Below are 13394 nucleotides of genomic sequence, written 5' to 3' on the forward strand. Positions count from 1 at the left end.
TTCTGTACATTTTTTTACTTGTTAATAAAAATTCTTACTGACTGTGTGTGATATATTGACACGAAAACATCTACAACTTACTACAAGGAGTGGCGCAGTCCACCCCTACTGTTTACATGAGTGGGATGGTCCAAACACACAGCCACTTTGCTATTGGCTTGTTTGCAAAATATGTTAATTCAATGTTGCATTATGATCACAAAGGTTGAATTTATGGTTGAGGTCGACAACTGATGGTGGATCAACCATCAACCAACCATTCAATTCTAGCCAATTAACATCCATTGATTGAAATGTCAACATCAAATCCAGTGTTTTTCAGCACCGGTCCACCAGGCACTCTGCCCTGCAAGTTTTAGGCATTTCCCTAATTCAGCACACATGATTTTAATTGACATCTGATTAACAGGGTTTTGCTGAAATGAAAACATGCAGGTCAGTTTGCCTTGAGGATAAGGTTTGGGGAAGAACTAGTAATCTAAATGTTCAATCAATGTAAGCCGTTTTTCGCACCCCTCCACCACCGCCCGCCATTCAAACGCCCAACCCCTCTCCCTCCACCTGCCAAAAACACACACACACCTGATTCAACATTGATCAGATGTTGATCAGACATCGGCATTTCATTCATTAGATTTCAACCACAAAACAACATTGATTCAATGACACAGTTTCAACATTGGTTACTTGGCTAGAGCTGGATGATTGTTTGATGGTTGATCCACCGTCAGTTGTCGACCTCAACCAAAAACCAACCATTCCGACTATAATTCAACGTTGATTTACCATTGTGTGCAATCTGGGCAGTTTGTTGCATCCCTTCTCACCTCCTCATCTCCCCCTACTCCCTCTGAAACCTCCCCCCACCCAGCCGATCCTCCCAACCTTCCCCTCTTTACCCCCTCTCATCCCTTCTTCCCTCCCCCCTCCTTGAGCTCTGGGTCAGAACATTTTATTACTAGGTGGGGGTTAATCATGTTTCAAATTAAGCACTACATATTGAGAACAGTGGGTTGTGATTCCTTTCTGTACATTTTCTTACTTGTCTGTAAATATTATTACTGACTGTGCATAATGTGTTGACACAAAAACATCTACAAGTCTGTACTAGGAGTTGTACAGTCCACCTCCCCAATTTTACACTAGTGGTTTGTCCCAACCAAACAGCCACTTTGCTGCTGGCTTGTTTGCTACCGGCTTCTGAATTGAATTCTCCTCTGAGCAGTTTTATGGTAAGTTTTTCAATATTACTTTGATCTTAAATGTGTTTATTGAAAAATAAGGGCATTGTTTTGTGCCCATAGTAATCCTGGTTATTTTGGGGCAAAATGGATATTTTTAATAATTGAGGTCATGTCTCCTTTTGTATTATTTTCATCCTACCCATCACTGCAGGCCTAAGTATGAAATCCTGTGAGATTTTGTGGGATTTGAGTTTTTAAAATAGGGCCATGCCTATTGTTTGGTCTGGGAGAGCATGTGGTGGACAAGGAAGTGTAAGGCTGGCTCGTCCCGGTGGGCTTTAAATTGTTGTGATAGTAATCACTTGTTTTTAATTTTATTATGATATGCTTAGGGTCGTGCTTAAATGAGCCTCTGTACCAGAACAGCTGAGTTGGATGATTACATTAACCTCTGCAGCCATCAAGAAGTGCAGAAGGTTGTTAATCATCCACAGATTCAATCAGGTGAGGCAGAAGGGAAACACTTAACATGTAAGGCATGTGAAACACTAAACTAAACCTGCTAATGACTGATTCAGTCTGTTGATCCTTGGATTGGTTAAACTGAACTGGACTATTGTTACTTGTGTGGGATCTTTATTAGCATATAGACACTTTAAGGAATTTAATCAACTTATTTGGAAATATTTGTAGTTGATGGAAGATTGAACCAGCTATTTGGTGGAAGTTTATTCTGTATAAATTATAATTTTTCCAACTACACTATAAATCACCTTTTGTTCGATTTATTTGTCTCTGGTGTGTTAAATAAACCTGATCCTCCCTGAGTTTTATCGTTAGGTTTTCTGATAAACAGCCCTTTATTTTAAATATTGATTTAATATCAATATCATAAATCATACATTATGCTGCAGCTTGATGGGTAAATGCAGTTGTATATGTAAACATTAAGATAAATATTAATGAAAGATTAAGATAAATATTAATTTAACAGTAAGTGTACATGGGGAACTATATGGTTTGCATTTGTTCTCAGACCTGTAACCAGTACACTTTTTAATCTTTCAATGTCTCTCAGAACTTGTCAAATGTTTATCATCTTTCTAACCGGCACCTTCCTCACTTTTATTTATGCGTTTTTCAGCCGTTGCTCTGCAGTTTGACCGAAAGCTGACTCTTGGACTGCAGTGAAACTGTCAAGAAGTGGCTTCATTACTCGCCAGAACAAGAGGAAGACATCGCAAGGAATCAAAGTGACGCCAACCAGAGTCAAACTGGGGTTACCACAACTTGTACCGTTTCCCTACTTCATACAGTACAAAGCTTAACTTCATGGACTCTGTTCTTCTATGGACAACAGACTGTTGTTTTGACAGTCAAAAAGGAGTCAAATATGTTTAAAGATCTGTCCCTCTTAAATAAAATGTTATATCAAACCCATGTTGTCATTTTTAAACTTTTGTACACAGTTTACGCATCATCTGCCAATAATATAGTATGTTTAACACCAGTGAAGAAACTTTTAGTGGCATGTTATGATGTAGACCTATCAGACCTAAAAATGTACATAAATCCCTAGCTTTCATTTAATATAAAATCAACACAAATATGCATGCAGATCCACGTTCAGATGATGGTTGAATGAACGTTGATTCCGAACTGATTCAATGTAGAATCAACACAAATATGCATGCAGATCCACGTCCAGATGATGGTTGAATCAACATTGATTCCTAACTGATTCAATGTAATAACACAAATAGGCATGTAAGTTGACATACAGATGATGGTTGAATCAACATTGATATGTCAGTTATGGTTGAAACCCTAACGTTGATTCAACATACAAGTGACCGACCACTTTCAACATTGATTCAATGTTGTTTCAGTCATTCTGTGCTATCTGGGAACTTACTTTGTTGATTCTGTGGAATAGTTTTATTCAGCTGCCTCTAATTTATTTGAGTTGCATGAAAAGTGGCTTCTAAAATGGAAACCTAACACACTTGGGCAGTAATTTCAGATATGCATTTTTATGTGACAGAGCCGCACTTTGTAGTGCTTATGTGAAAGTGAAAAAACAACTGTTTTTTGCTTGTCTTAGCAATTCTTGAAGGAACAGTATGATGTATTTTCCAGGAAGATGGTGCTATTTTAAAGTACAATCAAGCAGATTTGTTAAATTCAACAATAAAAATGTTGTTTATATCAAGCATAACTTAAAGAAATTTGACTTCACAATAGGCATCTTGAAATTGGTCTCTGTCTCTTTAAGAAGCTCTGCCTCTGCCTTCAGCACGTCATTACAAAAATGTTCCTCCATCACTCCTTTTATAATCAAGCGTTAAACTGAGAAGATCATCAGCTAATGAGATCAGCTGAAGCACATTTCCATCAGGTGTTTGTCAAAGCAACACTCCAGGTTTGTTTTTGATGAGGGAATAACATTAAATAATACAAAGCTAAAAATGTCAATTTTACATAACATCACCTTTAAAGCGCAGGTTGCGTTGGTATTCATCCTGCTTGCTCTGATACCCCTAGAAAATCCTGCAAAACCAGTTGCCTTCACAGTACCCCCTACAGAGCCCAGCTAGGTCTAATTTTAGCTAAGTACAAATAGAGCTGTTCTGTAAAGGTCTCAGAGGTTTGTCGCAGAACATTAGTGAAATTGCTCTATGAACACAGAGGAAACCACCAGACAGCCAAAGAGAAAAAGCAATAAAATTGTTTAAAACAAAATTTGGTTGTAAAACAGTATTGTAAATTTTGAACTTTTGAGCCAACCTCTAAAATGGAAAGAGAATGGCAGTAGTGTAAATCTACATCAAGCAGCGAAAAGGCCAGTGGTACGTCTTTATGAGCAGTAATTAACCACATCTGAGGAGATCCCTAAACAAAGCAACAATATGGCATGCAGACTGCAAATCTAATTTTCATGTAGCTAAAGTTCTTCCATAAAAATAACACACACCTAGAGTTGCTTTGGAAAACCTTGGATGATTTTTTTTTTTTACACATAAAATGCTTGCATCTAATGAAGTGGTTATGTACTATAAAACTAATTGAGACATGAAATCTACAAACACGATCCATCCAAACTTATTGAGCTGCACTGTGTTGCAAAAAATGGATTCTGTAGATGTGCAACGTATATGTGTGAAGTCAAAGTACACTTTAGTCAAAGGAGCACCATATATGCAGATGCACTTTGCACCTTTTACTGTAATATTTGAATAAATAAAAATCTTGTGTGTTTTTATTTCAAGTTTGTTCACCACAAACACCCAGTAGTTGGGTAGTAACACTATCTTGTGAAATAACTCCCTTCCTCTGAAACAGAAAACATCTGTGTTGTTACACATGCTTTCACGTGTGGTTGCATTCAGTGCTGATCCACTGAATGCAACCACAGAGTGGGAGTCTGATCCACTCCACTGGAGTGGGTGAAGATAAAGGCCTGGGCTGTCAGCTTTACCTTTGACTGCCCAACAAATAGTTTCTTAAGTTTTACATGAAAAGCTGAAATATCAGTCTGTGTCGTGGACTCGCCAAAAAAATATTAAGTGGGTTCCTAAACAATTAAATAGGTTTTTATTAAAACCCTTTTATTTATGTGTTGGAAAGAAAATTGCACAAAAGGAGATAAGGCTTGTTCTTTTTATCTCTTCTCATTCAATGTGTTTTATTGCTTTATGTATGTGAAAAACATGCAACGTTGCAGAGCCTGAAAACCTTGGCAAAACCAAACTAAAAAAAAAAAAAGAAAAATTGACTTGTCTCTACTTTCTGGTCAGCATCACCATGAAACACATTTGCAAAATGTTTTTCACACATTTAAGATTTGGCAGCTTGCTTGCTTCTTCTCTCTTTGCACAACTAAACAACCAGTCAGAGGTAAAGAAAGTTGTCAGTTGCTAAATATTCGTTTTTCAAAAGAAGAGATCGGCAAAATCTGAATTTGTAGATGTGGCTTTATAAAATGTTTTTTTTTTTTTGTTGTTTTTTTTTACTTTCATTGATTTTTATACAAAACCATAAAAATATCTGATTAGGTATTATTTGTTTTCCCCAACTTAATTGTGGGGTAAAATATTAGAACAACATTGCCAGACAGAGGCAGCTATCTAGTTTTTTGGAGAAAGTTAATCAACGTGGTAAGGCGATTAGTGGGGATTTTGTTTTTATCAGATTGTTGCATGGTTAATCAGGTTTCAGGCAGAACAGAAACACAGCACAGAAACTAAGACTGGAGACTCATAATTGACTTTACATACACACGCACACGCACTCACACTCACACTCGCACACCAGGGAGACAGCGTTTGATGCAGTAGAAATACATTAAATAGTTAAGAGGTTAATTTTAGCTTCGACTGCTAGAATTCTCCTCTCCTATCGGTGATCACTCATTGGACAGAGTAGGAGAGCCAGTAATTATGGGCTCTCTGCCTCAAACAATGGTATTTGCATTAAGTGCCCTGGCAATTAGTAAGAACCTGTCCTTAGTGGAGCACCTGTTAAACTTTGTCAACATAGATTCATTTCTAATTGAAATGAAACTAGCTAACATGTCTGTCTTTTATCCTGTATTTACCTACTATAGAAGGTGGAACATAATACCTTTCAATTGGAAGTTTCTCAGACTGACATTTATCTCTTATGCTTCTTTTTTGTTCTGTTTTTTTTTTTTTCCTATGCAGGCAGAACAGGACAATGGACATCCCCTACCAGCTTACGCTGACCTCATAATTGAAATCCTGGACGAGAACAACCAGGCGCCATATTTCCAGTTTGCCACCTATCAGGGATACGTGAGTGAGGCCTCCCCAGTGGGCACCACCATCTCCGCCAGTGCCAACCTCACGGCCCCGCTGGGAATCATCGCTTTGGATAATGACATTGAAGAGGTATGAACAGACAAAAGCCTTTAGCGCATTAAACGCTCTACAAACTTCAATATTTTATTCACTTATGTATTTAGTCATTAATTTAATTAATGCATTTATTCATTCATTCATTATTTCTTAAATTAGATGTGTTTCTCAGTATTTATTTATATACATTATGTTCATTTCTTTGCTTGTTTTATTCATTCATCCTTTTAGTCATTGCTTCTTTTTAATTATTTACTCATTTGTTCATTTATTTTTTATTCATTTATTTCTTTTGTATTATTAATCCTTTTAATTTTTTACATATTTAGCCATTTATTTTTGTGTTTTTTCACACATAGCTGGCTCCTGGTGCTACACCTGTGGGTAAAAGCGGGTGACGTTCCATGAAATGACACACAGTGTAATGGAAGGATGTCCTGACCCAATTTCTATTGCTCCAAATTTCCCATTTATTTGAGTCATTTTTAAATGTTGTTTTAGTGCCTTCTGATTAGTTTTATGCAATATTAATGGTCTAAAAAATGATAGACATCTACACTTTGCAGGTGTGCACGCAGGAACTTAAAATATACCAGTATTTTACTGGTATATATGTTATAACATATGTGATATGTGATACAATACAGTATGTTATATTAGTAAGTAAAGTAAACTAAATCAAATTCAAGGTATTTGATGGCATTAATAATGCTGCATTAATTCAGTGTCACAAACCTAAACTTAGTTTGATAAACAGTTTTTACATAATATCTTTGAAGAGACTTTTTTAATCAATTTTGAGCAAAATGTATGAAGATTAATATATTGATTTAATACCTGAAAAAAACAAATAAAAAATAATGTTTGCATTGCTCCATGAAACAACTTCATCGTGCACACCATCGGGACACGTGTTGTTCGTTTTTCCTGTTGTTGTTGTTTTTTTGTTTTGTTTTGTTTGTTTGTTTGTTTTTTCAAAGACTGATTTTCATGTTCCATACATGAAGCAGAAGTTGCAATAAAAACAAGAACCGATGGATAAAAGCTTTACTCAGGCAGCCCCAATCCAATTATATTTCTCGACCAGATCTTTTTGTACTTTCCAACAAATTGACTCAGGACATCCCTGCTGTTAATGCATGCATCACTCTGCGGAAGCTGTAAACAAATTAAAGCCATTCCTCATTGCTGGAGATCTTTAACACACACATGGAAAATTAAGACTTTTTATTAAAAAGAGGAAAGAAAACCCTAACAACTGATAAAGTGTCAAGCAGGTCTCCAGTTGTGATGGATGTTTTTCTTTATCATAATATTTGTAGTGTTAGAGGAGTGCATTCTTATATTGTATATCAATGAGCCTGCGTGTGTTTGAAGTCCTTCACATTTTTTTTCTTTACTGCTCTTTTTATTTAGATTAATATTTCTGTACAAACATATTCAACTATTCTCTTGGAATGTTAACTTTTCTCTGGCATGGTTTTGTGACTTGATATTTGGGTGTGTAATTTAAAAAATATATATATATATAAATATATATTCATGTATGTTTTTACAAAGCTGACAGATTTAGCAGTTTGGTGTGTGTGACTGTGTTTACATAAAACTGAGAAGAACTGATCACTACCCTTAATTCAACTTTCAAAATATCCCTTTTCTCTGCCCCTTACTTGGAGAAAATGAACAAATCAAAGTGGAGTCGCAGATGAAATCAATAAGCTACCCAGGCTTAATGTTTACCAACCTTTCTGAGGATGAGTCTTTGTTGGCATGAATCGAAGCTGACCAGCAGCAACGGAGCACAATAAACTCCAGTTGTTTTTTTTGTTGTTTTTTTTTTCTAAAATAGACACAAAGATATGTCTAGAGTGAAATAGACTTTCTTAAAAATGTTTGAAAGGATTTTGCCTTCATCTTCATACAGATGCTTAACAAGTGCAGTATGACATTTTCATTTGATTCACAGCTTAACTGCTTGCTTTCTTTTTACAGAAACAGAAGCACCATCTTTTATGAACAGAACAATATTTCTGAATTTAAAGCCAGTTAGCAGTTTACAGACTGTACTTATTCATAGATATAAATTTTGGGATTCCAATGATGCGTTAATCTAACTTCAAATGTGTGCCCATCTGTCCTAATTGTTTTACATCTTTCAATTTATTCTGACATTTCAGAATTGTAAAAAATGAGACGACATAAACAGCATTTTTTTTTATTACGTTATCATACTTTCACAGAAATTTATTGATGGTGTAACGAATATCATCAGTGACCCTTAAAAATGAGTCAAGTGCCTCATTAAAAACTACAACTACGTGGATGTGGTATGTAAACATTTTTGCCGTTACTGTACTTTAACTGACGTAGTTTAATGATTTTGTCCTCTGCTCATCTCGTGCTTTCTTTTTGTGGAGACACCTGCCAGCAAATTACTTTTTTCCAACACTTCAGCACATCAATATGTATTTTTGATAGGTTTCCGAGTCCCACAGCTGCGACCTTAGGGGGGGAAACAGTGATACAGCACCAGTGTCACCATGGTTACATGTCTCTTTTGGTGTCTCTTTCCTTCGGAAAGACCAAAGACCCTATGGTGAAGATTACCCTGGATGACTACACCACAATTTTCAGCCTGACCCCAGCTGGTATAATCCGCTACCTGACGATTCTGAAACCTGTGGACCGGGAGAAGCAGATGACCTATACTTTCACGGTGAGTGTCGAGCTCAGTGCAGGCATCCTCAAAACAGCCCTGAGGTCTAACATCTCTCATTCTGTGTGTGTTATTCTGTTATTGTTAAACCAAGAGGCACTTGGAGATGGATGCCAGTGGATAAAATTTGGATACCGTTTATTATGACACTATAAACGTCATGCATTTATGTACTTTGCTTTTAATTTGGTATTGATTTAACAAATAGAAGCATGTCTTGAAGCCTTTAAAATGTGATCAGGTCTCTATTTCATCAGGTATACATTTGAATAATACTATAATATAAAGAAAATATTGCTCGCCTTGAAAATAGAATAGATGGAATAAAAATTTACATAAAGTCACACTACCTGTGACAATCAAGAAAATACATATTCTTAACTTATTATAAAAATGCAATATACATCAGCCACGACTTAAAAAAAACATTTGACTTTGTAAATTAACTCCTTGATTTTGTCACTTTAAGAAGCTCCTGCTCTTTCTGACACTCCGCCTTCATCACGTCATGACAACATTTCTCTGTTAAGTCATTTACAATGTTCATAGAAGCATTCCACTGAGAAATGGTTCCTATGATGAGGTCAGTAGATGTCCAGTTCCACCAGGTGTTTGCTAATGGCTGCTGCCACCAGTCTGAACGAGCTGTGTGGAAGAGGGGTGCTCTATGATGCGGAGGCTCAACAGGAGACTGCAGCTCCGAGGAGGAGCTGCGTGGAAAAGGCGGCGCTTGATGAGGGAAAATGTTCATGCATCCAGATTGGCTGCAATGGGAGATTAAATGATTACTTAAACATGCTTTAAAGAATCACACCATCATAACATGATGTGTAGCTCAGAAATACATACATGACACCCCCCTTCCCTATTCTAGAAATAGATTACTGTTATGTTTTTCTCATGTAAAGCACTTTGAAATGCCTTGTTGCTAAAATGTGTCTCTGGACAGTACAGGAGCTGCATCCATAAAGGATTCATTTCCTTGGATTAGTGAGCTCACATTCTGTATAGAAACCGAAGGAGCTTGTGTTTATTGTGTGTGTGCAAGGTTGACCTTTTTCTCTCACTGTGCTGTGCTCAGGTTTGTTTTGTCAATAGACTGTTATATGTGGTTTGTTGCGTTTGAAGCCCAAGTACTGGTAAGTGACTGACAAGTTCTCAGCCCCAGGGCCTGTCTGACAGTGATGATTGTTGACATTGTAAGCCGACTGCTGAACTTTGCAATTAAAACTTCTAATTTTAGAAGGACAACATCATATGTGAAGAACAACATATAAATGTTCCTCAAAAGCATTAATGTCTCTTTTTGCAGATACAAAAACTGGATACTGAAAGCGGATTAGTTGAAGAGCAAACAGAAGTCGATGTATTAAAATAAATCATATTAAAAGTCAAAAACTACCAAAGAGATGGAATTACTGTGAACATTTTCTCTATGGTGTATTCATGACACTCGGTTGTCATAAATAGGTCGCAGTTCTTCAAACAAAGGCTGTCCTTGTGTGAAAGATTTTAATGTTTTAGCACTTAAGACATTGGGAACATTACATGGCAAAACTTGTTTTTATTAAAATATCTCTAGGCAGACATAACTAGTGCAAGACGTTTGTTTACGTACTGTTTAGTGTCACGGGTGTAGTTTGTCTTTGCGTTCCTAACAAGCTGTATCGGTATATTGTACTTTCACATTTCTGTAACAATTCCCAGAATCAATATGCTTCAGTTGTAACCCATGCTGCTATCTGTCTAGGCTCCGCAATACTGTAACGGGTTGCGTAGCATTAAGTGTGTGGTATTCAGTTTTTACGCAAGCGTGTTACAAAGATGCATTGATCAATGCAGCAGAGACACAAACTGAATCGGTTGTTGAAAATGTGATTTTTTTTTTTTTTGGCAAAATGTATCTATTACTTCACTGTTTTTTTAAAGCAAATAATTAGATAATTTATTAAGAGCAATAACTTCAGTTGAAGCAAATATGTCAAAGTAGAAAAAAATTAAGTGGTTGTGCTCTCAAACACTGAATAGAGGGTTTATGCAGGTCTTCTTGCAAAGCCTGTTCAATAAAAAGAGCTTTGCCATCTAAAGAATATGAAAGTGTTAACAGTAAATATATTGATGTTAAGATTAAAAAATCTAGCCATCATTGACTTATCTAATAGCATTGTGATTCAAGACGTATTGGTTTTGTAAAGTTTAAATCAAGCTTCTGCATCCACCCTACTGAAAATGTGTGCAATTTACTTAAAAGCCTGATTTTAATACAAACAGTACAATTAGAGTGATGCAAATCTCATTAGTCTTTATTTAAGACCGAACAAGGCTATCTATCAAAAGTCAAAAGCATAGTTGTATGATGTATGTCTCTGAAGCACGACATCTTTACTACACATAATTTACCCCTGCAACAAAAAGCTATTAATGTACTGCATATTTTAAGCTTAGCTCTTCAGTTTTGTGGATAGGTTTCTTGTCTGCATTGAGATGTATATTGTTAGTGTTCCTGACAGCTGCGGGTTCGATCCTCTCTGCTTTCTGCTCTTGATTTGTTGTTCTGCTTAGTCCATTTCCTTGCTCCTTTCAGAAAAGCTGCAGATCAGAGCTGCCACAAACAAGTAAACATAGATTGCTCAGTTTGAAAACCATCCTTCAGGCAAACTTACTGGTAGCAATCGCCTTTGAAGGCATTTCTTTTACTCTCACAAAGTGGAAAATAAACATATAGAGAGGAGTTTCTTAAACACAGTGACATACCAGAACCATACGCCTTTGAAGTTTGAATGAAAAAAGAAAAAGTAATCTATGATTCCTCTGCAAAAGTGTTCTTTGTTTACAGGTCTTTGGTTTTCTAAGTGTTTCTCCTTTTTGTGTTTTCAGATGGTGGCATCAGATGGTGTCCAACAGAGTAGTCCAGTAACTGTCAACATCCTGGTTATTGACGCCAATGACAATACGCCCACGTTTGCTCAGGTCTCCTACAGCATTGAAGTCTTTACAGACATGCAGCCAGGGGAGACAGTGCTACAGGTAATCAATCCAGAGCGATCATTCTCTTCCATTTTGCCTTCCGTTTTTTTTTGTTTTTTTGTTTTTTTTTCCCCCCCATCTACCACTGAGACACTGCACTTTGTCCCCATCACACAGAATCTCTCTTTCAAATGCTTTTTCATGCTCAGTAAGAATAACCACAACAGTCTTGGCCATTGTGTTGACAGGCAAAGCCCAGGAGCATATCCCTTTGTCTTATATGCAGTCATAACAGACATGGAAGAGAAATTTTTTATTTATTTTTTTTGTTTTTTGTTTTTTCTCTGGCATCAGTAAGTCGTAGTGGAAGGATTCCGTGATGGCAATTTATCAACCCCTCCTACAGCATACAACAGGATTTGGAAATAAAGCAGGATTGCTTTTCTATTACTTCAATCATTTTTTTGGATTGCTCTGTGGATTTGGGTCATTGTTTTGATTTAATTACTACACTGACTTTAAAGGTTTCCATGTCTTTATTTTTATTTCTGTCAAACATATACAAAGACAATCAAGCATGTAGAGAGAACATCCATACCACTTCAACTTTTCTCAGACTTTTCTCAAACGTCAGTGTATTTTAATATGAAGTGTGATCAATCAACACAAAGTAGTTCATACTAGGGAAGCAGAGCACAAATAAAAGTGCGAAAGAGTGCCTTATCTTGAGTTTCAATGTGCTGTTTGTTCAATAACCTTTTTCTAATAACATTAGAGGCCTTTGCAGAACAGCTGTATTTATTCACACAGATGGAGTCTACTTACCAGCTCTGACTGGTTACAAATGCAACCCAAAGTTTTCAGATTGTTATTTGTAAAAGATAGAAGACCATGTGTCATTTTACTTTTACTTTTACTTTATAATTATGCACTGCTCAATCTTGGTCTTTCGCATAATGTTGCAATAAAAAGAAGTTTTAGTGTTTTAATGTAGCAACTTGTGAAAAGATTAAAAAAATATGGTGGCTTTTGCGAGTCGGTGTAGACAAATACAAGCAAATACTTCTTCTTCTTCTTCTTCTTCTTCTTCTTCTTCTTCAGTCGATCTGTTCTTCCAGCACAGCCTCTCCAAAACAAAATAAAAGAATAAGCCACAGAAAAGGTCAAGTTTAGTCTTTATTTTAAAAAAAAAAAAAAAACAGCCAGTTCACCCTGCTCGAAATGAGGCCAGAGGTTAGAATGTCTGCTCTGACCGCTTAACCGATTTTATAAGCTGTTTATGTTAGCTGGAGTCCCCCCTGAGTGTGCTGAAGCTTATTTGATGTTACAACTTTTACTCCAGTGTCTGTGTCATGGAAAAAGGAGGTCGTGAAAGCTTGGATTAAAGTTTCAAAGCTTTAAAGATACGAGGTCAGCCGCAGCATGAAGGCTAATAATCATGAACAGCGGAATGTCTTTATTGCATTTGGAGTTCGAATGTTGGAGAAATGCGACGTTTGAATTCACTTATTACCTTTCAAAAAAAAAGAATATTTCAACTTTTTCTTTACAAATCTATAATCCGTTTAATGTGAAGCGGGATATGACCATTAATTTATAGTTTTTACCAGTAGAATACACAACTCTTTATTTTTACATAAATGTCACATG

The 13394-nt window shown here is 36.4% G+C and overlaps 1 protein-coding gene across 1 annotated transcript in view; it reads left to right on the forward strand.

Moving 5' to 3' along the window:
- Positions 1-5881: 5881 nt before the first annotated feature.
- The window catches only part of pcdh15a (protocadherin-related 15a), a 103317-nt gene continuing 95804 nt past the window's right edge, over positions 5882-13394 (forward strand). Inside the window, exons 1-3 of the mRNA XM_015018962.1 lie at positions 5882-6094; positions 8643-8777; positions 11655-11804. Of these exons, the coding sequence (XP_014874448.1) occupies positions 5882-6094; positions 8643-8777; positions 11655-11804 (498 nt within the window). The remainder of the gene's footprint in view (positions 6095-8642; positions 8778-11654; positions 11805-13394) is intronic.

The sequence above is a fragment of the Poecilia latipinna genome, unplaced genomic scaffold (assembly GCF_001443285.1).
Source record: "Poecilia latipinna isolate Pla-1442-1.1 unplaced genomic scaffold, P_latipinna-1.0 Scaffold2350, whole genome shotgun sequence".
NCBI lineage: Eukaryota > Metazoa > Chordata > Actinopteri > Cyprinodontiformes > Poeciliidae > Poecilia > Poecilia latipinna.